The sequence below is a fragment of the Calypte anna genome, chromosome 13 (assembly GCF_003957555.1).
Source record: "Calypte anna isolate BGI_N300 chromosome 13, bCalAnn1_v1.p, whole genome shotgun sequence".
NCBI lineage: Eukaryota > Metazoa > Chordata > Aves > Apodiformes > Trochilidae > Calypte > Calypte anna.
In genome coordinates this window covers 1,794,219-1,818,050 of record NC_044259.1, presented here as the reverse complement: position 1 = coordinate 1,818,050, position 23,832 = coordinate 1,794,219, and the positions used below count along the sequence as shown (strand labels likewise).

The window sequence follows — 23,832 nt, the reverse complement described above, 5'->3', positions numbered from 1 at the left end:
GCTTCCCAATGGACTTCAGCAAAGCCTTTGACACCGTCTCCCACAGCATCCTCCTGAAAAAGCTGTCAGCCCCCAGCTTGGACAGGAGCACCCTGTGCTGGGTTAGGAACTGGCTGGAGGGCCGGGCCCAGAGAGTGGTGCTGAACGGGGCTGCATCAAAATGGCGGCTGTGGTGTCCCCCAGGGATCAGTGTTGGGCCCAGTGCTGTTCAATATCTTCATGAAGGGATTGAGTCCATCATCAGCAAATTTGCAGATGACACTAAGCTGGGGGGGAGTGTGGATCAGCTGGAAGGCGGGAGGGCTCTGCAGAGGGACCTGGACAGACTGGAGAGTTGGGATGATCCCAATGGGATGAGGTTCAACAAGGCCAAGAGTTGGGTCCTGCACTTTGGCCACAAGAACCCCATGGGGAGCTCCAGGCTGGGCACAGAGTGGCAGAAAGGGAGCTGGGAGTCTGGATTGCCAGGAAGCTGAAGAGGAGGCAGCAGTGTGCCCAGGTGGCCAAGAAGGCCAATGGCATCCTGGGCTGGCTCAGGAAGAGCGTGGCCAGCAGGTCCAGGGAAGGGATTCTGCCCCTGTGCTCAGCTCTGGTGAGGCCACAGCTTGAGTCCTGTGTCCAGTTCTGGGCCCCTCAGGAAGTTCAGGAAGGAGATTGAGGTGCTGGAGCAGGTCCAGAGAAGAGCAAGGAGGCTGTGAAGGGATCCAGCAGAATTGCTGTGAGGAAGGGCTGAGGGAGCTGGGGGTGTTGAGGCTGGAGAAGAGGAGGCTCAGGGGAGACCTCATCACTCTCTGCAACTCCCTGAAAGGAGGTTGGAGCCAGGGGGGAGTTGGGCTCTTTTCCCAGGCAACTCTCAGCAAGACAAGAGGGCAGGGTCTCAAGTTGTGCCAGGGGAGGTTTAGGTTGGAGATGAGAAAGAATTTCTTTCTGGAGAGGGTGATCAGGCATTGGAATGGGCTGCCCAGGGAAGGAGTGGATTCTCCGTGTCTGGAGATCTTTCCAAAGAGCCTGGATGTGGCACTGAGTGCCATGGGCTGGGAACTGCAGTGGGAGTGGATCAAGGGTTGGACTTGATGATCTCTGAGGTCCCTTCCAACCTAGCCAATTCTATGATTCTATGATGCAGTTTTGTGGCTCAGAACAGCCCAGATAAAAAAAAATATCAAGAAATTAAACATTGAAATGAAAGCTTAGGATATGCTTTTGTGTCTTCAGTTTATTATTTTCTAGCTTGATGTACTTCCACAGATTCAGAGTATTCATGGAGGTGCTGTGAGCAAATGCAGCAAACCTGGGAAAGTCCTTTGGTGAAGAAGAGACCAAAAAGAAAAAGTGCAAATGAAGGAGGGGAAAACCATCCAAACAGCAAAACCCAACCTTCCAAAAAGCAAAATCTGATCTGGCACAAGATGTACAGGTTACACTTAGGGCATTGCCAGTCAATATTTCCAGCTTGCCCAAAGGCAAAACTAAGGTCATTCTTAAACCAGGGGGATAAACCTCTGAGTGCCAGATCCAATTCAGGTCCAAACCAGGCAGGTTCAGATGTAGGGGTTAAATTCTAAGATGCACTTATCAGTAAGCAGGGAGCAGAAATAAAGTTATGAGGTGTAACTCAGCACATGTTTTCAAGTAAGTGAGGACACAGTACTTGTATAGTCTTCTATAAACCAAATTTGACCTTTTTTGCCTATTAAGGCTTTAAAGGAAATGCCAATTATTCTCAATAGTAAAAAGGTGACTGTTCCTCATGTTACTCCTTGCCTCTGCTTTTGGTTCTTGCTCTCTATTTTTATACCAAGGTCTCTGCTCCCATTGGTTCTGTGCCACTGTTTGGTGCTTAGCTTCTTCCTTTGCTTGAGGTGTGTAGACAAAACTGAAGGGAAAAGGAGACATCAGGATCCCTCATCAGCATCATTTGGGAACACAGTAGGTTTCTTATATATCCAGAAGGACAAATGCAGCAGTCCTAGGATGCTGAGGGGAAAGAAATATGGAAAATTAACATAATGGGAGAAATTGAGAGGATGACTCAGGGAAAAGGAGGAGAAGGACTGGCTGGAAATGGAGTTTTGTGCCTGAATGTATCTGTTCCTCAGAAATACAGTTTATTGGCAGGCCCTTCTGATCTGAGATCTTGTCAAAATAAAGTTAACAAAATACAAGTAGACCTGCACATGAGAATAATATGTATGAAACCCTTGACATACAAGTATGAGTGGGGGTTGCCCCAAAATAGGTCAGGGACTGTCTTGACAAATAATTAAATTTTGTCAATAAGGCAGGAAAAGGTAACATAGGTAAAACTGAGTTAGGACCACAGAGCTCAGCATTTGTGTATTTTTAATATATATTTTTTTAATATTAAAACAGCAAAGATGTGCTATTGCAGATGTAATGATACTGGTGAGGCTTTGTCTGTGACTTGGTGTCATAGGATCTGGTCCAAGGAGCATGAAATGGGAGGACTTGTGCTGTGCAAATAGTTGATCACCCCTAACAAACAGATATGTGTGTGGATAAGAAGGAATACAGAAGTCATAAAACTGGCTTTACTCTGAATTATATCCCAAGGTGGTTAAATATGAAGTTAATAAATTTTCTTGGAGCAAACCCAGGTTTCTAGCATCTCCTCCTGCTTTTCAAGTGAGTACCACAGATAATAGGATGCAGGATGCTCCATCTTACTTTGCTGTTCTCTTTTTAACCAAGAATGGGAGGAATTTTTGCCGTGTTTCTGTAGGAGTTGGAGGACATCCTGTTGCTCATGATGAAAGCTATTTTAGGGAGATGACAAAAGAATGTGTCAGACAACTGCTGGGACACATCCCACCCAGTTTCAAGAGAGGGAAACTACCTTGTCACCTCGTTCCAGTTCTGGAACTCTAAAGTTGGGAGTGCAACATAGGTGGAGAGAAGCATTAGGTAAGACAGTAGCCAGAGTTAAGGGGGAAAAATGAAGTTATGATCTGGAAGAGGTTTCTTTGATCAGACCAGTTCACTGAGCTGGAATTCAGTGGTGATGGTTTATGGTGATGAATCACAGCCTGCACAGAAGAGTGACAAATACTGTGGCTCTGAAGGGAGACCAGGGTGATAAAAGCTTCAGGAAAACCTTTGGCAGTAGAGGTGGCACTTTATAGGCTTTGCAGTGACTTAAGAAAGGTGAAATTTGTTTTGTCACTGTCCTGGTTGTTAAAGCCCTTCCATGTAGAATGGTGCAGTATGTGGCATTACAGTCAATAAATTACAGAAAGGGTTTTGAAGTCATCAGAAAAACAGAACAGAAGACAAACAGAATGAGTCAGATTTTAGACAAGAAGTGAAAAATAATTGAATGTACACTGGTGACCAGGAGAAGCAAAGAAATGTATTTTCTGTGTATCTTTCTTATAGGTGGTGTGTCTGAATTTAGGGTTACAACACCAATCCCCCTCCACACCCCAGCCCACCATCTCCCCTTTCTTCTCATGCTGTTTTCTAGACTAACAGCAAGTACTGCAGAGAAATTATGACCTAAATACAAACAGGATTTTTTCTGGCTGCTTAGCAGCCTTGGTTCCTATAACAGCAATGCTCTAAATAGGGTGGCTTGAGATGTCTGGGATAAAAAAAAATAATTCTCACCAGTGAGGTTCCTACCAATGTAAAAAATGGATTTAGGGAAAGATATGAAAGAACAGTGCCAATCCAATTGAGCAATTTGGCACCAGTGTATCCATTTTAAAGAAGGAAGAGACAAGTTGCATGTGGAAAGATAACTTGTCAGTGAGCAACTCAAGTGTGGAAGATGAATTGAGCATAAGAGCAAAGGAGTTGAGTGTAGAAACAAGAAGTTTACATCACCCCAGGGAGGCATTTTGCAGTATTTTTAGGAAGAGGGAGTATCCCGTGTCCCCAGAAAATCCCACATGGAGGATGGGGAACATATGCTGCAAGGGATCTGGTTCTGGCTGGGTCTGGGGGAGCTGCTCAGAGGCTCTGTTCTTCCTGCAGAATCTTTTCTCATCTTTTGGGATCTCTGAGCTCAGTTTGCCAAATGAAGACGGATGGAGGCTTCTCATGCAGGGATGTCAGAAGGATTGGAATCCCCTCACTCCTGCCTTTGTGTTGTTTTATCTCTAGGTAATATCTTCCTGATCAGATAGTTTCTGGTGACTTCCCATGGCTCAAGTACTATCTTGTACATATTCCCCTTCAGAAAAGATTGAAGGGGGAGCATGGATGAAATAATTAGGGTGCAGAAGAATCCAGGAATCCCCAGGGAGTGAAGTGAGTGAGTGGGGTTAGACCAAAGCAGCAGTGTGAGCATCCCTTGAAATGATCAAGATGTTTTTCTGTTGATCTCATGAGTATCCATGGGCCAGAAAATGGTGTTAGAGTCTCCCCATCTCACTGGTAAAAGACTGCATGGAGGAAACTCCACAAATTTGAATCATTTCCTTGGAGTCCCTGGGTTTTGTTTTCCTCAGTGGCTGCTGTAATCTGGCCTGTGACTGATGGCTGCTCCTTTCCTCTTGACTTGATTTAATTTGAGGTGAGGCAGACAAATTGTAAGCACATAGATAAATCAATTTTTTTCCCAGAGGGTGACACTGCTTACCTGCTTGTTAATGGCTAAACTGTATGGATCCTCCAGACTTGTCTCAATCTTCTTTTGCACATGGGTTTCTCAGTGGGCAGAAACTGGGAGTGCATTTCTAGGGTACACAACCAATCTTATTGTTGCTAAAAATGTACCTGCTGACCAGGCTACACACAAAAATCCTGAGCCTGACCCCTGGAGCTGGTGATTCCCCCCCAGTTCAGTAGCTACACCATGACACTCAGTTGTTTGATATGTTTGGGGTTTTTTTAAGGGATGTGAGCTACAAAAGGTGAAATTGCTTACAAAGAAGCAAAATGTCTTTTTGGATGTTGAAATACTTCAGAGTGCTTCAGCTAACACGTTGTATTTTCACATTTTCTAACATGTCCTGCTCTTATTTTGCTGTGAGAGACTTGGGAATAGCCAGAGGAAGGGCTCTGCTTGGTGTTGTGCAGATTGAACACAGATTTCTTGCTGCTCAACCAACTTTAGGAGACTCTGGTTCACAACGTTATACAGAAACTGTCCTTGTAGGGGTGTGATGGGAAATGGCTGAGCTTTTCAAGGCCCTGAATACCTACAGAACTTATTTGTATCACTCCTGAGAGAAATACCTGCTCAGAAATATTTCTATGGCACTAAACTGCACTGCTCCTAGTTCAGTATTAGTGTAGAACCATTTCAAGGAAGGTTTGCACTGGACTGTGAGGACTTTTCATAGTAAAATTGTTCTCTTACTCCAGCCAGCATAAATATGGCAGTGTGTCCTGATGTGTACTTGGTTCTTTTCTGCAGGACTTGATAAAATCAATACATCCTTTGCTGCACCTGTGTGTTTGCACTCACATTAAAGGATTTGTACCACTTAATTTAACCCTGCTAATTAAATTGGTGCAGTTTTTTATGTCAGCAAAACCCAATAGGTCTGTGCCTATAGATACCACACACAGGCAGTGTCCAATACTCCAGGGGTTATCAGGTTTATCAGCAAATGGGTGTTTGGCCCTGGTATCTTTTCTCACTCTTCATGCATATCTTTTACTCTTCATGCTTTAGGAGTAGATTCTGATGCTCTTATTTATATGGATTTATATGGATTTACCTGAACCTACTGGGTACATTTTTATTTACTGAGCTTTCAAGGTGTGTCAAAATGTGATGCTTAGTTGAAATTTCAAGAAATTACTGGGAAACAAAACTCTGTGGAAAAGAAAACTGCAAAGTCTCTGAGCCCCAGTACAATTCTGAAAGTGAAATGATGTTTATCTGTGTTTAGATCTTTGCCTTTCAGTAGAAAAATCAGTGTCAATACAGACTTGATCCTGAAGTGTTTTCTCAATGGAAGTTTCTTTCCTGGACTGAAAATCAAGGGCTGCAGGGCTGACTCAGCATTGCCACTGAAGCTGATGGGAATAACTAAAATGATTGTGACTATTGATGAATATTATATAGATTTCAAGGGACTCAGGAAACACTTAACAGGAACAGACCAGGTCTCAGTACATCACTTGTGAGCTGTGTAGTCAGCTTAAATGGCATAAAGCTTACATTTTAGGAAAGGCTGTTCCATTTGTACAGTGCTACTGTAAACAAGCCAAGCTGCAGTGTTCATCTGTAAAATGAAAATCAGAGTGCCTAGTTTATTGCTGCTATAAAACCTACAGAAAGGCAAGAAGCCAGATAATCTTAGGACTTAACATGCTGAAATTAGGTGAAGAAATTGCTCAGAATCTGAGGTTTAGAAACACATTTGATGTGAGTGAAAATATTCTGGAATGTCTCCTAGAATGGCTCGATGTGCAAAGCTACAGATGTGCACAGAGAGGTTTGAAATGAGGAAAGATGAACCTAGAGGGGCAGGGCAGGATTTGGGTGCTGTCAGCCCAGTTGGGATACAGGAGAGCAGAGCTTGGATGTCTATCAGGAGTAATTAATTGAGATCTAGAGACAGTCTGAAAGATTCCTTGGTGGTATTTAACCCCCTGCACATGTGGCTGGTTTGCTTCATTCACACACTGTAAATTAAATCAACTTTTTAACCAGAAAGGCATTGCCTATGGAGATGGGTTTTGGTTTCCTACCACCTCTTAGGCATTGCCTTTTTTCCAGGAGAATTTAAGGCAGGTTTTGAAATCTTGCCAATGTTGCTTTTGGCCTTTTCTTTGTGTTCTGTATATTTATTTCAGAACATTGTGTCTGTACACATGGGAAGTGTGGGGCAGAGATAATCCATGGGCTGTCTGGATGGAACCACTGATTGTCTGGCAAACTGAGGGTGTGTCCTTTCAGGCTTCTGGTTTCTCTGATGACTACAAGTTGTTCTGACACCTGAACACATAGTGCAGAAGTGCAGCTATAGCTTTTAAATATGTTTTAGCAAGGTGCTGGGTTTGGTTTTTGGGTTTTTGGTTGTTTTTGGTGGGCTTTTTTTGTGGCTGGTTTTCTGAAGTTTGTTTTCTGTAAGGCTTTCAGGGCATTTTGTTCTGAATCTGTGAATATTGTGGTCTTGAAGGTGGGTACCTAGCCAAAAATTTGAAGCTGATCTGTTTTTAAGTGTTTGGCTCTGCTTTAGACAACTGGATGAAATGGGCACATTTCCCACATGTTCCAGGCACTTGGCATCTCTATCTGTCCTTCTTGGGCTGCACAGACTTAACATTTATCCTACTTTAAAAGATAAACAGGACTGGTTGGTTTTGCAGTATTTGCAACCACTGGGGATATGGGGCATAATAGAATTAATAGGTGGGTAAATATTTGGGCCACAAAAATGGGCTGAGAATCAAATTAAACCATTAGCCAAAACACACAGGATAATCCTGCTTTTACTGTTGCCTCTTCTGATTATGATGGCCATGGCCAAAACTCTTAGGCTGGTAACAGCTCTTAGCAGTGTGGATTTAGGATCAGGGTACTTGTGCTCTGGAGTTTGTGCATCAGGTACATTATAGAAAAAAAACCCTTCAGGATTCACAGTGTCAGGTTGTGCTCTCAAAAGGCATCTTACGTGGTGAAAGATGCCCACAAAGGGCAATGAAAGAGGTTTTAGCTGAATGTTAAGGTCACCCTCTCCCTTTGATTGATCAGCTCAGTCTGGAGAGGAGTCTTGGGATGTTCAGAACGATCTTGTGGGGTAAGCAAGGAAAAAACCAACAGGGAGAGAAATCCTAGCAGAGAAGCTGTTTCTGCACTGGGTAGTAGGTACAACACAGTTGTACCCCTTTTAACAACACAGTTACCCCTTGTAACTGTGTACAACCCACAGTCGTACCCCTGGAGGACTGTGCTATAGAACACATGGACAGGACCTCAAGGATCATCTGGTTCAAAGTTTGTGGTCCTGGGGTTTGTCTCGTTAAATAGATCAACTTAGTGATTTTGATGTTGCATGAAGGAGTGCTGAGCTCTGTTGTCTTCGCTGGGATTTGTGGCACTGGGGTAAAACTTGCTGTGGCTGCAGCACCCTCACCTCCACTGCTGATTCACGGCCCGTTTGTCAGTGCTCCATCACAAGGGTAGAGGAGGAAAAAAACTCTTTAAGTGGAGAACAGATCGTGTTGCATCTTCTCTCCAGCTGCACTTGATCACCTTGATCCTGTCAGTTGGACAAGAAAACGAAGCCCACCTTGAATGCTCAGAACTCGTGGGTGTGACTTGCAGAATTCTCCCAGCCGAGTGCTGTCGGGGCACGGTGGCTGCAGCATGGGCGAGAGGGAGGAGGTGTGGAAGAGGGGCAGGGGTGCCCGCAGAGCTTGGGCAGAGAGACAGCGCTGCAGCAAGGATGAGTCTCCGAGGGAGCAGAGGGGCAGGTCTCCAAGAAAGAGGTCGTCAAACCTACTGCAGCAACGCACAGACGGCACCAGACCTGGCTGGAAGCCACCCCCCCACCTTCTTTTTTTTTGAGCCCTGCCTGATTTAACCCTCCCTCCCAAGCGGATGTACTTTAGCACTGCAGCACCAGGTCCACAAGTACAGGAGGCGTTTTTGCGGCCCTCCCCGCTCTCCCCCGCCCCTCCCTCCTCTTCCTCCTCCTCCTCTTTGCGCCCCCGAAGCTTCAGCAGAGAAGCCAGGGCGGAGACGAGGGGGCGGTGGCGGCTCGGGAACCGCACCCCTCCCTCCCTCCGGGGCGGTGAGAGCCCGCGGCCACCGGGACCTGGCTCACCGGGGGGGTCGCAACACGTGGGTGAGAACGGGACGGCGGGACAGGAGCCCGGGCAGGCAAGCGGGAAGGGTCCCGGAGAAGCGGGAAGGGCCCCGGATCCGCGGGGGTCCCGGGCAGGCGGGGTGCGGGGGCGGCTCTGTCGCTGTCCTTTGCTCAGGTGCTGAACCGGCGCCAGCCGCGGCTCAGCGTCCTCCCCCGCCTCCTCCCGCGCAGCAGCTGGAGCAGGGGAAAGCGGATCCGGCGAGTCCCGGACCCTCCTCCTTCCTCCTTCCTTCCTTCCTTCTCCTCCTCTTCGGAGCCGACGCCTCGGAGCATGGACGGAGCGGGTGCGGAGCCGGAGGCGGCCGGGGGCTGCTGTTCGCCGCTTGCATGAAGCGGCCGGGCGGAGGCGGGGAGTGAGGCCGGGCCGGGCGAGGTGGGTGCGGGCTCCGGCAGCTCCCCCCGCAACTCCCGGCCATGGCGGCGGCGGCGGCTGCTCGGAGAAGCCGCGGCGGGGCGGTGGTGCCGGGCCTCCTCCTCCTCCTGCTGCTGGGGATGTGCGGAGGGAGAGCGGCGGGCGGGCCGCTCCGCTACTCGGTGCGGGAGGAGCTGCCCCTCGGTGCCTTCGTGGGCAGCGTGGCGAACGACCTGGGCGTGGATCCGCGGCGGCTGGCGGCGAGGGGAGCTCGGCTGACTTCGGGCAGCGGGCGGCAGTACCTGGAGCTGGAGCTGGGCCGCGGGGCACTGCTGGTGCGGGAGAGAATGGACCGAGAGGCCCTCTGCGAGCTGAGCCCCAGCTGCTTCCTCAACCTGGAGCTGGTTATCGAACAGCCCATCGAGGTGCACAACGTGGAGGTGGAGGTGTTGGACATCAACGACAACGCCCCGCGCTTCCCCCGCCAGGATTACCGGCTGGAGATCAGCGAGTCTGCCCTGCCCGGGGCACGGTTCCACATTGAGAGTGCCCAGGACCCCGACGTGGGCACCAACTCCGTGCAGAACTACGAGCTCAGCCCCAACCGGCACTTTGCCCTGGACCTTAAAGGCTTCCAGAGTGGCAGCAAGCTCCTGGAGCTGGTGTTGCAGCAGCCGCTGGACAGGGAGCAGAGTGCTCTGCAGCAGCTGGTGCTCACTGCTGTGGATGGTGGGGATCCCCCCAAGTCTGGGACAGCCCAGATCTCTGTGCGAGTCGTGGATACCAATGACAACCCACCTGCCTTTGACCGCTCCACCTACACCGTGAGCCTTCTGGAGAATGCCCTGCCTGGCACATTGGTGGTTAAACTCAATGCCTCAGATCCCGATGAGGGCTCCAATGGGGATGTGATCTATTCCTTTGGCAGCTACACCCCACAGAAGGTGAGGCAGCTTTTTAGTGTGGACCCACACTCGGGGGAGGTGCGGGTTAATGGTACCCTGGACTATGAGGAGGCATCCTTCTATGAGATCTATGTGCAAGCCACTGATCAGGGCCCTGTCTCTATGGCTGGGCACTGCAAGGTGCTGGTCAACATTGTGGATGCTAATGATAATGTTCCTGAGGTAGTTCTGACCTCCCTGTACAGCCCAGTACCAGAGGATGCCAAGGCAGGAACTGTGGTGGCCCTGATGAGTGTCACTGACCAGGACTCAGGGCTGAACAAGCAGGTGAGCCTACGTATTCCCCCCGGCCTCCCCTTCACACTCAACTCCTTCAAGAACTCCTACACCTTGATCACCCAGGGCAAACTAGACCACGAGAAAGCAGCAGCCTACAACATCACAGTTACAGCTACTGACTCTGGAAGCCCCCCCCTCTCCTCCCAGAAGGTGATCTATGTGGAGATCTCCGACATCAATGACAATCCTCCACAATTTGAGGAACCTGAGTACTCAGTTTACATCCCAGAGAACAACCCCATTGGAGCCTTGATGTGCACTATCAGAGCCACTGACCCAGATCTTGCTGAAAATGCCTACGTATCCTACTCTCTACTAGATGGAGAGATTGAAGGGCTACCTGTCACCTCCTATGTCTCCCTTAAACCTGACAGTGGCAACATGTACGCTGTCAGATCCTTTGACTATGAGACACTAAGGGAGTTCCAGGTGGTTGTCCAGGCTCAGGATGCCGGGAACCCACCTCTGAGCAGCACAGTGACAGTCTACATCTACGTGGTGGATGAGAACGACCACGCTCCACAGATTCTGTATCCTACCTCAACTAACACTTCAGCAGCCCTGGAGATGATCCCCCGCTCGGCGTATGCTGGGTATTTGGTAACCAAAATTATAGCCATCGATGGGGACTCGGGACAAAATGCCTGGTTGTTCTTCTACCTGGTCCAAACTTCAGATCCAGGTTTGTTCAGAATAGAGCTCCACACTGGGGAGATCAGGACTACCCGCAGACTGGGGGAGGACAGCGCGCCCACTTTCAACCTGACGGCGGAGGTGAGGGACAATGGAGAGCCACCAATGTCCTCGTCAGTATCCATCACCGTGGCTGTGGTGGACAGAGTCTCCAAAATCATCCCCGATAGAAGGCAGCACTATAAAACTCCGAGCAATTACTCAGAGGTCACCCTTTATCTCATCATCGCCTTGAGCGCCATCTCCTTCGTTTTCCTTTTCACAATCATCGGGCTTATTGTTATCAAGTGCTACAGATACAGTCTGTACGGGGACTCCTGCTGTGCAGGGTTCTGTAGGGTGAGAGAAAGGTCCCCTGCTGATTTGTACAAGCAGGCCAACAACAACATCGATGCCAGGTTGCCCCAGGGTTTAAAAGTCCAACCACATTTCATTGAGGTGAGGGGCAATGGCTCTCTCACCAAGACCTACTGCTACAAGGCGTGCCTGACCGCAGGATCAGGGAGTGACACTTTTATGTTTTACAATACCTGTGGCCCACCAGGAACTGGTCCCTCTGCAGTGGTGACTGAGAGGCATCTGACAGGCCAGAGTGGGCAGAGTGCACAAAACCTGATTGTACTTAAAAGTGGCTCCAATACTCCTAATGAGGTGAGGCTACCAGCACGGGGCTCCGGGCAGAACCCTGTGGTTAAACAAGGGTTCAGACTGGCAAACTTGGGGTTAAGTGTGTTGCCCTTTGGGTTCACTGGCAGACAGCTACAGAACGGGGTGCTGGTGACTTCTAATCTGTGCAATGCCTTTTGTTTCTAGGGAAATACTGGGATTTTCAGGGCCCACTTGGTGAGTCCAGTACATGTGTCTGTTGCTTGAGATCCACTTGACTTTTGCAGCCTGTGCTCTAGAGATGTTGCCTCTTTCCCTTTTCTTTTAGAGATCTAAAATTTGCTGCTGCCACAGAGTGCTGAGGAATGACACGTGGTCTCACATTTTTAATCCTAAAACTAATACTGTAGGGAAAAATAATTAGAGATTAGCGTGGAAATCAACGTGTTCCTTGATGTCAGTCACAGGTTTTTGCTGCTGCACTGGATTCCTACCTAGGCAGGGGTGCTGAATGTAGATCATTGCAGTGATGTGATATGCTTAATATCTGACCATGCTTTAGTTGCCTGAAAACTGCAATCCCTCTTTTGGTGATGTTTATTCTCCCCAGTGCTGCATCTCTTGGACAGTGACAATCCAGTGACATCTCTGTAGTGAATTACAGCAAGTTGCCATCATTCTGTTGCAGTGTGACAGCTTCAAACCTGCTGAAAATGGTTCAGTACCTATGGTTTGACCAGCAGTGTATCAACCTTTTCACTATTTTCCCACAGTGAAGAATTAAGGTTTGCTTTATGCTGCCATACAGACAGGCTGCAGTTATGAGTGGTTTGTCTGCTCTGGTCAGGTTCCTGTCTATCCATATTACAGCTAAACCCAGAAGCACTCAAAGGAGAGGGTAATTCTGGGTCAGAAAAGGGAATTTTTGCAGATACTATGTGCTGGTTGTACTCCATGACTGTGTCAGGCCTAAGCTGAGTGTGTGCTGTGCCTCCAGATGTTGAAAAGCTGGGGGGGATAGAAAAGAGTTTGATTTGTCACAGAAATATAACTGATTTCCTCATGTCTTTACATCAATTCACATATGGAGATGTGAGCATCTTTTGCAGCTGTTTATCTGCACACAGGTGCCAAAATCTTCAGGAATAACAATTCCTTCATGAAAATGCTTTCAGAGAGGAATGCTCAGCCATTCAAAACAAAGCCATTCAAAATTAATGCAGTGTTTTGGGTAAAGCAGAGTGGCAGGGGATGGAGAAGGTGGTTTTTTTCCTTTTTTCTACACGGTTTTTGTCTGTGGAAATATTTTTAAGTGTAATAAAATGCCTGGAATCTGTTTGATATAGGAGCTCACACATCTATAAGAATGTATGCTGAGGAGTCAAGATTACATCTGATTTTCTGGGGGAAAAGTCAGGAGCAGTAATTGAAAATGGCTTCACTTGGGATGCAAGAGCAGTAGGAAATTAAATGGAGATGATTCTATCACATTCTTCTGTTCAATCCATTGAATTGCAGTGAATTAGCTAATTTTGAACAGTTTTGTGAACCACTAACCAACCTAAACTTGGAGTACAAAACCAGAGAGATGTGTAGAACAAACTGCTGAATGCTCTCTGGTGTGGACTGAGGAGCCAGAAGGGGAATAAATTAATCAAATAGTTCTATATGATAAAAAACAGGGGAAATCCTGACAAGTTTTGCTCATCACAAGTTCTTTTCTTAGCTTTCTGCTTCTTAACCTGTCCTGGGGCTGTACATGTTGGGAAGATGCATCAATGCCAGGTGAACACGAGAATATGGCACTCACTAATTAATAGTTCCTAACTAATTTTATGCCATAAAATCCTGTCCAAGCTCAGCATATGCACAGAATATGCCATCCATTGCTTAGCAACACCACATTCTGCTTTCCAAGGGTAATGATCTATTACTAGATCTTCAGAGAACTGTGTTTCTCTTTTTTTTTTGTTAAACTGAATATTTAATCAGTTTTTAAAACCCACACCTTCACCCATAAAGCAGCAACAGGCAGCTTTGTCCTTGCTCTGATCTCGAAAATTAATCTCTAATGTGTTTATAACTTTCAGATAATGTGGACAACTCTTTTTTTGTTTGTTTTTTTGGTTTTTTTACAGGTTTTGGAACTTGGTCTTCTGTGAGGTACTCAGTGATGAGGATGGGATGAGGTGACTGTGTGTGTGTGCCTGTCATACGTAGGGTCCCCGGGAGAAAAATGCTTTGAAATGTTTATACAGAGAGAGGAAAACTGTTTCAAAGTGATAATCTCAGTACCACTCAATGCAATAAGGTCCTTTTCATATCTAGCAGTCAGGTCAAAATGCTAATAATTACTTTCCACTAACTTGTTTCTGCCTTCATGGGGTCATCAGAAAGATGCAGAGGAAGGGAAAATCCAAGGTATTAAGGGAATTCTTTGCATCTGTTGGATCTGGTTCCTGTGGGACTGTTTGGACTTGGTGTTGTGCTGGTGGAATGGGAGTTGTTTCTGCAACACAACCTGAGGTTTTGCATCCTCCCTGCTTGGCTAGATGATCCTTTATGGATTCATGAGAATATCTCACACCAGGTGTGGTCTGGAAAAGAAGAGATGTGCTACCACAACTGCTCTGAAAACCTTAGGAACAGTTTGGGGTGGCAGGAGTCTGGTGGTAAGGATCTGACTGGGGGATTGATTGCTCTCTAATCAGCTAAATAACCAGTGCAGGGAGAGCAGGCAGGCAGTGTTGGCAAAACACAGGGACAAAAAATACTGTGGCTTTGGTGCTGGTGCCTGGATTGCTGCCTTTCTAAAGGGAGGGCATGCAGAGGTGAAGGGGTTCCAGGAAGGGGTGATTTTTTTTATTATTATTTTAATTTTTTTTTTAATTTAATTCTTTTTACAGGACACTGCTGCAGCCTTGGTTTGTAATTTTTAAGAAAGGTTTCAGGGCTTTAGCCTGGAGTCCTTTTCCTCATATACCTGTGAGGATGCCAAGTGATGCCTGAATAGTTAGTATTGGGTTTTGTTGCTTCACCTCTCTTTTAGTCTTAATATTCAGTGTGGTTCAGCTCATTTGTGGTCTTCTTCCTCATGACAACCTTTTCCCTTCAAAGTAGGGGATAATAATCAAACCAACATCTGTTTATCTGAAGTATTCAGATATTTTTACATATATTTAGTATATAGTATATACTTTATAGTATAAATTATACCATATATACTATTATTGTACCATATTGTACCATATTGTACTATATAGTATATACTTTATATTCAGTATATTTTTACAACTCTTTACTTTGGGTTCTTCCTCTGTCTTTTGCACTTCAAAATCAGCTTGCTAAACACATGGAAAAAAAAAAAACCCAACAAACCAAACCCCAGGAAACCACTTGAGGTGACCACATCTTGATGCTGCTTTAAAGCACACACGTGTCTCAAAGTGTCTAAATCTGGTAAGCCCCCAGCATTGTCTGGAGCAGACTTTGCAAGAGATTTCTCACAGAGGCTTTGAAGGTATTAAGGGTGGAATGGCTTTCAATCTCTGTTCAAGAGCTTGAGCCTTTAAGAAATTCTCTAGCCCCACTGACATTGTAAAGGTTAACTATAAATGTTTGGTCTTTTGTTCAGTGGCAGCCTCTGAGCCTGTTCTAGGAGTGCTTCAGGTTGGATGCTTTGTGCTGTGCCAGCAGAATGTTGCACTTAGTGTTATACAGAGGAGTTTTTCTTCTCTTGGAACTCATTAAGTATGCTTTATGAATGCACTTACCTGTTCCCTACACCTTAATTTTCTCTGAGTTAGGAATGCAAATGAATATTACCAGGAAGAAAATCTGTGAGCTTCTGAATTCCACCCTCTCTGGTTTCCAGTCTGGTTTTCTTGTATGAGAAACACAAGTTTGGTTTATAAATAGTTTGTTCTCCACATCAAATAATTCTAAATATTTACAGAAGGGAATCAGGAATAGAAGCTTCTGTTTCCCCAGATCTGTCAGCATTGTGTCACAGGAAAAGGAGCAGAGCTGGATGTGGTCAGGGGGTCTAAAAAGCCTTTTATGATTGCTTCAAAGTGAATCTATTTGGTAAATACACCTTGTGTCATCCTGTCGTGCCTCTGAGTGGGAATAGGAGTGGAGTGGGATGTTTTGAGCAGTCTCATCATCTGGGAACTGTTTGTAAATGTTTCATTCACACTTCTCCACCTCGGGCAGGTCTTGTTCTAACACCACTGAAGTGTGTGGCAGCCTTTTCATGAATACATCAGGACAGCACGAAAAACAGGTAGAAATTCCTGCTCTCCTAGGGACAAATCCTTACTGTGTTGCCCTATTAGGTAAAAAAAAACCTGAGCAAAATGTTTTCAACTCTGTATTTTCAGCTCAGTTCTCTACAAACCAATTAAATGATTCTTAAATTAACCCCCACAGTGACAACCACTTCTATAGGCACCTAGGCAGACTTTGGCTCTTGTCACAGCTGTGATAATGTGGGTTGGTACCAAACCAGAACCATCAGGTGATGGGAGACACAGGGAATTCTGTGCTGGATCAGACTGGGTTCCCTCCACTGATGTGCAGTAAGGACAGGACCAGGGAACAGAACCACTGAACTTGTTACATGGCCTCCAAAAACAGCTGAGGGAAGTGGCAGGCTCAGATTACCTTAAAGTCAGCAGAAGTGGCTGGAATGGGATTATAGAATCATAGAATCAAAGAATTGACTGGGTTGGAAGGGACCTCAGAGATCATCAAGTCCAACCCTTGATCCACTCCCGCTGCAGTTCCCAGCCCATGGCACTCAGTGCCACATCCAGGCTCTTTGGAAAGATCTCCAGACACGGAGAATCCACTACTTCCCTGGGCAGCCCATTCCAATGCCTGATCACCCTCTCCAGAAAGAAATTCTTTCTCATCTCCAACCTAAACCTCCCCTGGCACAACTTGAGACCCTGCCCTCTTGTCTTGCTGAGAGTTGCCTGGGAAAAGAGCCCAACCCCCCCTGGCTCCAACCTCCTTTCAGGGAGTTGGAGAGAGTGATGAGGTCTCCCCTGAGCCTCCTCTTCTCCAGCCTCAACACCCCCAGCTCCCTCAGCCTCTCCTCACAGGAATTCTGCTGGATCCCTTCACAGCCTCCTTGCTCTTCTCTGGACCTGCTCCAGCACCTCAATCTCTTTCCTGAGGGGCTGAGGGGCCCAGAACTGGACCCAGGACTCAAGCTGTGGCCTTCCCAGGGCTGAGCACAGGGGCAGAATCCCTTCCCTGGACCTGCTGGCCACGCTGTTCCTGAGCCAGCCCAGGATGCCATTGGCCTTCTTGGCCACCTGGGCACACTGCTGGCTCATGTAAATTAACAGTGTCTTGTACAGAGCTGGGGTCTGGGGAGGTAAAGGGAACTCCAGTGACTTTGTCAGCATCATGATTCAGCAGGACTGGGGGGGTTTATCCAACTGGGAAGCATCCTGACCATTGCAGAGCTGCTGTTCCTCTTTCTTCTCCCTGTCCCCTTCCTGACCAGCTCTACCTTGTCCTAGGGGATGGATCTGTGACACAGCTCCACTTCTCCCAGCAAAGCCTGTGTCAGGGCTTAGCAGAGGAGCCCCTTGACACCTCCTGTCCCTGATGGTGCTGCTTGACGTGGAGCTGGGCAATATTGTGTCGTGACACTGTGACTTGGTGCTGCTTGGCAGCTTCAGTGGGTGGACTGGGAAAGGTGGGCTGGTCATGGCCAGAGGTATGAGCCAGCCCTAGCAGGCAGACTGTGGATGCCTGATGGATCTCTGAGAGGCAAAGCTGCTGGGGAAAAAGTATTTCTGACCACGTTTGCTGCTTCTGCTATGCTGTCACATCTGTTATTGATTGTGCACCTTCGCTTTTCTTGCTCCTAATTGCCTGATCTCATTTAAAAGTGTCTTGAAACAGCATTTTTCTTGTGGCCAGAGGATCTTAAAGAATTGCAGCAGGAAAAAAAAGAATTTCCCCAGTCTTGCCAGTTGCAGGATGTTTGCCTGGGTTGCCATGAGTGTGGGACAAACCCATCTCTTGCTGTGGTCTGAAAGTTCCTTGTCAAGCTGTGCACATGTGGTATAACTGGGTGAGAATGTGTCTGGACAATGGCAAATTGCTGCCCAACCACCTGCTCCTTGTTGAGAAGACTCCAAAAAGTAGAGAAGTCCCAGACACTGTATTTTTCCCTCTTAGGAAAATGAACCAAAAACCAAGCCCAAAACACAGCCCTTGAAAATGCCTGGAAGTCAAGTGTGGCAATGGATCTTTCCAGCTCCAGATTGTTCCAATCCAATCCCCTCCTTCCTTCTGCCCTTTTGGGAGCAGTGCTACAGCTCTGCCTAAGGAGGAATAGCAGATAGAGAAGTGCTTGGGAGTAGCTACAAGACACCACAGCCTCTAGGTAGTAACTACCACAGTCCCCTACTTGTTGTTGTATTTCTGTTATGTCATGGTGAGTCTTGGCATAATTCATTCCTAAGGGGTGAGTTCCTCCTGCCCTCATCACCCATTGATGACCTGGTGTCTGAAAGTTCCCACTGCACCAAAATGTGGGTTTTTCTTTTTTCTAGCTGGAAAGCTTGCAGCTGAGAAATAAAAATCTGTAGATTCTAAGCCAATGGCCATTTTTCTTTTCTCTTTCTCCCACCCTCCTGTCAGACCTTTTCAGGGCTTTGATGTAATCTCCTTTCCTCTGTGTTTTGCCTGGGGCTGTGGTCAGATTCCTGCTCCTCATGCTGTCTCTAAACCTGTGCAAATCAGTAATTTGCACCCCTCCCATTGCACAAAAAGAGCAAAGGGCCTTTTTTTCCCTACCCCAGCCCTGCAGTTCTCCTGCTATAAGAAAATCCCCAGCAGAAGGAAAGCCAAATCTTGTGATGTCAGCATCCTTCATACATCAAGAAAGGTGAACTCAGGAGAGGGTCTGATCAGTATGTATTATTTGCTATCCTCTTTCATTGATTATTATTACATGGTTGACTTAAGAATGGTGTTGATATCCCTGGGACTGGGGCCAAAATGGGATGAATCAGGAAATACTGGAACCACATGTAATGGGCTTGGGCTCCTTGTTAAGCCACTTTCTGCTAAGCTCAGCAGAATTCGAGCGTGCTGGAGAATTAGGGGCTAAATGGGAAGGAAATTGCCAGCAGAGATATTTAATGTGTGGTTGCAAACTGCAGGCTCCTCCCTTTTGTGTAACTCAGACCAGAAAGAATACTTGGAGATGCATCATCCAGGAGCATCTCACTCCTGAGTGATGCTGGACCTGGGAAAGATGGTAATAGAGTGATAGTGGAAGCTGTGATTGCTTTCTTTTTATTTGAATAAAAACTATTGATCCATGGAAAAGCATCCCCCTAACCTCAAGAGGAAAGACAGAGCTCACTTTAAATAATTCAGACTATTCAACACTCTCTTTTTCTCTATCAAGTAATAGGACCAAGTTCATTTCTGATCTGCCTCCAATAGCTTGAAGAGAATTAAACCATTACTGTCATACATTATTTGTGTCTTTGGCACAGTACAACACCCCAGGAATGAGTGTGGTCCATTATGTTGCTGGATGGAAGTTCCCTTGGTGAATCCAAGTGCTTGAAGTTAAGCACTGGCTGTGATATCAATGGTAATGTCTTGAGAATCCTGAGAAATAACCTTGTTGTGTGTGTTGGGGTTCATTTGAAAGGACTGTCCTGGGCTGGGCCAGGATAAAGGTAATTTTCTGTCTTCTGAGGTTGCAGTCATTGCTGTGTTTGAAAGTTATTGTGGTGCTCTGCTGACAATGCAAATTCTGGAGGAATTTTTGATTAGCTGAAGATTTCTTGATTATCTCTTCATTAGCAAGCTGCCCTGCATGTGCTGAGGTTTGTTGGTCAGAGGTTGCTGCTGCCTGGTTCCTCCTTCTGCTTTTTATGCCCCCTCATGAATACTGGGAGCATGGCAGTTCTTCCTTTTACCAAAGAGCAAAATTGCCTTTGCTAAAAGACTTTCTGCAGCCTGCAGATCTGCAACCCTCCAGTGCAATCCCCTGCAGAACCCTCAGCCCAGCAGAAACCTCTCAGCACTCAGACTGCCCCCAGCCCCTCCTCAGGGAGCTCCCTTTTCAGCATCCTCAGGCAGATGCTGTTCCATGCAGCAGCAAGAGATTCTCCAGCTTATCAGGTAAACAAATCCTGTGGATTATGGATTTATAATGGAGCTGGTTTGCTTTGGTTTCATTTTCTCTGCCCAGAGTGTCAATGAGTGTATGAAAAAGCTGCTCCCCAGTTTCCAGCATTAAATGTCATTCCAGAGAGATCATCTTTAGCCAAAGGCCTTGGCATGCAAACAAGTTGGGGGGTTTTTTTTGTTTTTGTTTTTTTCAGAGGCAATCTCTGAGTGTCCATTTCAAAATGATTTTATTTTTTTTTTTAACATTTCTAGGATTTGGCAGCTCTGACTGGTGACAAACCCCTGAGTAGCTCCATAGAGACTTTTCTCCCAGATGCATGTGGTTTTCAGTGTGTTTAAGGTGTGTTAACAACCTCTCCTGGGCTTTTGTTTTTACAGCCAAAGCACCCCAATCCTGACTGGCGTTACTCTGCATCCCTGAGGGCAGGAATGCAAAGGTAGGTCCTGTGCTTCCCCAGGGAAGGGAAATTCTCTTTTACCCTCTGTGAAAAGCACAGAGCTGGTTCTGATGCCCCAGACTGGGGTTATCTGTACACTGAGATGGAAAGCACCACTTCTGCTGCTCTCTCTTCCCATCTCCAACTGTTATAGATCCTGTCTGACTACATCTTATTATATATTATATATTATATCACCAGACTCTGCTTTTTTTTTTTTGTTTTATCCCTTGACTTTTTATACACTGATTGTCAATGCATAATTGCTCCAAGTATTGAATTATTTAGCTGTGATTATACCTTTTCTGTTTGCTTTAAAGCTCCCTGTGATCATTTCTGCTGCTGTTTCAGGAGACTGACTGCAGCATTGATGCATTTTCTCCTTGCCATAAAAGTTTGCTGCTCCTGCAGTTGGTTTATTAACCCCATGGTGCATCCAAGATAATTAACACAGCTTAAAGGACATTTTAAAGATATAAAACAGATTTTCAAAGAAGGAAAAGTGAGGCTGTGTCCAAATCTACTTAGACACCTTTGGAAGTCCTGGCAGCCCAAGCAGTCTCTGCTAGAATTTGCTACTCACTGCACCTGGAAAAAAATTAGAATTAAGCAGTTTTATAGAGCTGACATAAAATAATCTCTTTGCTTTTCCTTGCTGAACAGATTACAAAACTGGCTGTGTATTCAGATGTAATCTGGGATGATTAATAAAATTACCTCACAGGTTTAGATGCAGCTTTGAGGCTGCAGTAGTTGCTAGTGGCACTACAAAGTGGATGATTTTCCCCAAATTGTTGGTGGAATGGGGCTGTAGACATCATCCACGTGGCTGAAGAATCTTCCTGAGTTTGATGTCCAGAGCCCAGATTCAGCCTGTTCATCCCTGACCCTGAATGTCATGGGGACACTTGGGCTGCTAAGGGGAAAGAAACCTCAGGGAGCAGGAGGAAGAAAGAGCAAAGTTGATTCTGTGGCCTGTTGGGCTGCTTGCTTTCTTTCATCTTCCTGCTCTTATTTTATTTTGACCCCTGATTGTTCACTGCAAAATAAATAAAAAGTCTGAGGAGGAGTCCTCCTGCCTTCCTGAGCATCTTACCCATCCCTCCTCAGTCAGTCTGCTCTTGTGTGGATCCACAGACTTATCTTTACAGAGCTCAAGATCTTGCCTGTTACTTGAATAATAAAAGAAAAATGAAATAATACAAGGAATCAATAAATGAAAGGTCCGAGGTCAGCTAAGGCAAAGGGAGAGGTAATGAAGCCTCTGGGAAATTGTATATATTCCCTGTTCTCTCCCATCACCACCCCCAGTCCTTACCTGAAATCTCCCTGTGTCACCTGCCCAGCTGATAGTTTTAACAAAATGTTATTTTTTAAGAAATGAAACGTAGAAATCTGGCATCCACAGGACCATTGGCATCTGTCATTTGGTTGAAGCTGCCCCTTAAATTCAGCTGGGAGTGTGGAAGGGAGCTGAGAAGCAGATGAGTAAAGAGCAGGGACACAGCCCCAGAATCCTGTTTCTCTAGGGAATTGCACACAAATTCGTGCCTGGTTTTGCTTTAAAAATAGCAGTTTGGTTTATTTTTCTCCTTTCCCCTCCATCTGAGGTGCTGGCTGACACCTCAATTGGTGCTTTCAAGGCCAGGTGCTCATGGTGTGGCACTGATAAACCTGGTGTGGCAGCTCCTGCATCTGTGCAGAATTTATTTCTCTTTCAGAATGGCTCAGGAGAAGTGTGCAGTAACCCAGGAGGGGGGGAGCTGCTCAAGCAGCACAGTGACAGAGCTCAGAACTCAACTTTTTAGCATTTGCATCACTGCTAACACACCCTAACAGCAGAGAGTCCTTGCTGGTGACAGCCAGGCAATGAAAGCAAAGCCTCCTGCAGGTGTTTGCTTTAGAAATTAGGCCACAAGTGTGTTTTAGCAGCTGATCAAAGAGAATTTCTGCAAGTCAGAGCAGCTCCAGTGTTCCAGCAGCATTTGTTGTGCAGTCCTACAGTAGTAGCTGCAATCCTACAGTAGTAGCTGCAGTACTACAGTAGTAGCTGCAATAAACACAGTAGTAGCTGCAATAAACACAGTAGTAGCTGCAATCCTATAGTAGTAGCTGCAATCCTATAGTAGTAGCTGCAATCCTACAGTAGTGGCTGCAATCCTACAGTAGTGGCTGCAATCCTACAGTAGTTGCTGCAGTACTACAGTAGTAGCTGCAATAAACACAGTAGTAGCTGCAATAAACACAGTAGTAGCTGCAATCCTACAGTAGTGGCTCCAATATATACAGTAGTAGCTGCAGTCCTACAGTAGTAGCTGCACAGCACCAAACAGTTCCAGGCTTTGCAGAGCAGCAAGGGGGATGTTCTAAACCCCAGGGTAGAAGGGGAAACCATTTAATGTGCCTCTGCTCTGTCCCCATTCAGTGCTGTCCACATGGAGGAGGCAGGAGTTCTGCGTGGGGGACCAGGGGGACCTGATCAGCAGTGGCCCACAGTCTCCAGTGCCACCACAGGTAAGGGTGTGACAACCCCAAATCTGTGTCAGGACCTCCTTATTGGAGCTTTAATTCTGGTTTGTGTCTCTGGGGGAAGTTCTTGTAGGTGAATTTGTGGAATGTAACCAGAGGGGAATAACAAGGCAGAAATACATCTTTTTCTTTACTCATCTCAGCTGAGGACTGGGGGTTAAGAGCCCTTGATCCCAGTTTCCACCCTGCCTTGGGAAGTTACTGGTTTGTGTAGTGAAAAGGTTTAATTGTGGTGTGTGTATTCAGATTCAGAATGCTCCTGAGTCTCTTGGTTGCTTGTCCTCCCATTTCAGAAGAAAAGTAAAACGGGGTTAGAAGCTTATAAATTCCCCCTTTGTCATTTAAAAAAAACCCCAGTAAATCTCTTTAAATGCCTCCTTTCATTTCCTGTGGTGAAATCAGACCTTTCTGTTTGATTGTGGGGGTTTTGTTGTTGTTGTTTGTTTTTTGCTTGCTTGTTTTGGGGGTTTTTGGTGTGTTTTTTGGGGGGGTAGTTATTTTTTATTCATTGGTACACAATGATGGAATTGAAACTATGATTTGCTTGACAAAATAACTGGCCAAAAATACATGTTAGAATGTAGCTTCATTTACTCAGTCAGGATAATTGATAACCTCACAGCAGTCAATAGGAATTGGCCAAAGGTCCTCCTGGAGCTAAAAGAAAGAGCTCACCACTTTATTTTGCAGTGCAGGCAATAAAAGAGTTGTGCTTTTTGTACAGGAATAGCAGGGAGAGGTGATGGAGCAGCCACTCACTGGTGTGCTCAGCAGTTCCACTCAGAACCAAACTAAACTGGGAATTTTAGAATCATAGAATCACAGAATGGGCTGGGTTGGAAGGGACCTCAGAGATCACCAAGTCCAACCCTTGATCCACTCCCCCGTGCAGTTCCCAGCCCATGGCACTCAGTGCCACATCCAGGCTCTTTGGAAAGATCTCCAGACACGGAGAATCCACTCCTTCCCTGGGCAGCCCATTCCAATGCCTGATCACCCTC

The 23,832-nt window shown here is 46.4% G+C and overlaps 1 protein-coding gene across 1 annotated transcript in view; it reads left to right on the top strand.

The window, feature by feature from the left end:
• LOC103527071 (protocadherin alpha-3) overlaps positions 1–23,832 on the top strand; it is a 90,389-nt gene that overhangs the window by 34,851 nt on the left and 31,706 nt on the right. The window contains 2 exon segments of the mRNA XM_030459379.1: positions 20,244–20,302; positions 22,728–22,816. Of these exon segments, the coding sequence (XP_030315239.1) occupies positions 20,244–20,302; positions 22,728–22,816 (148 nt within the window).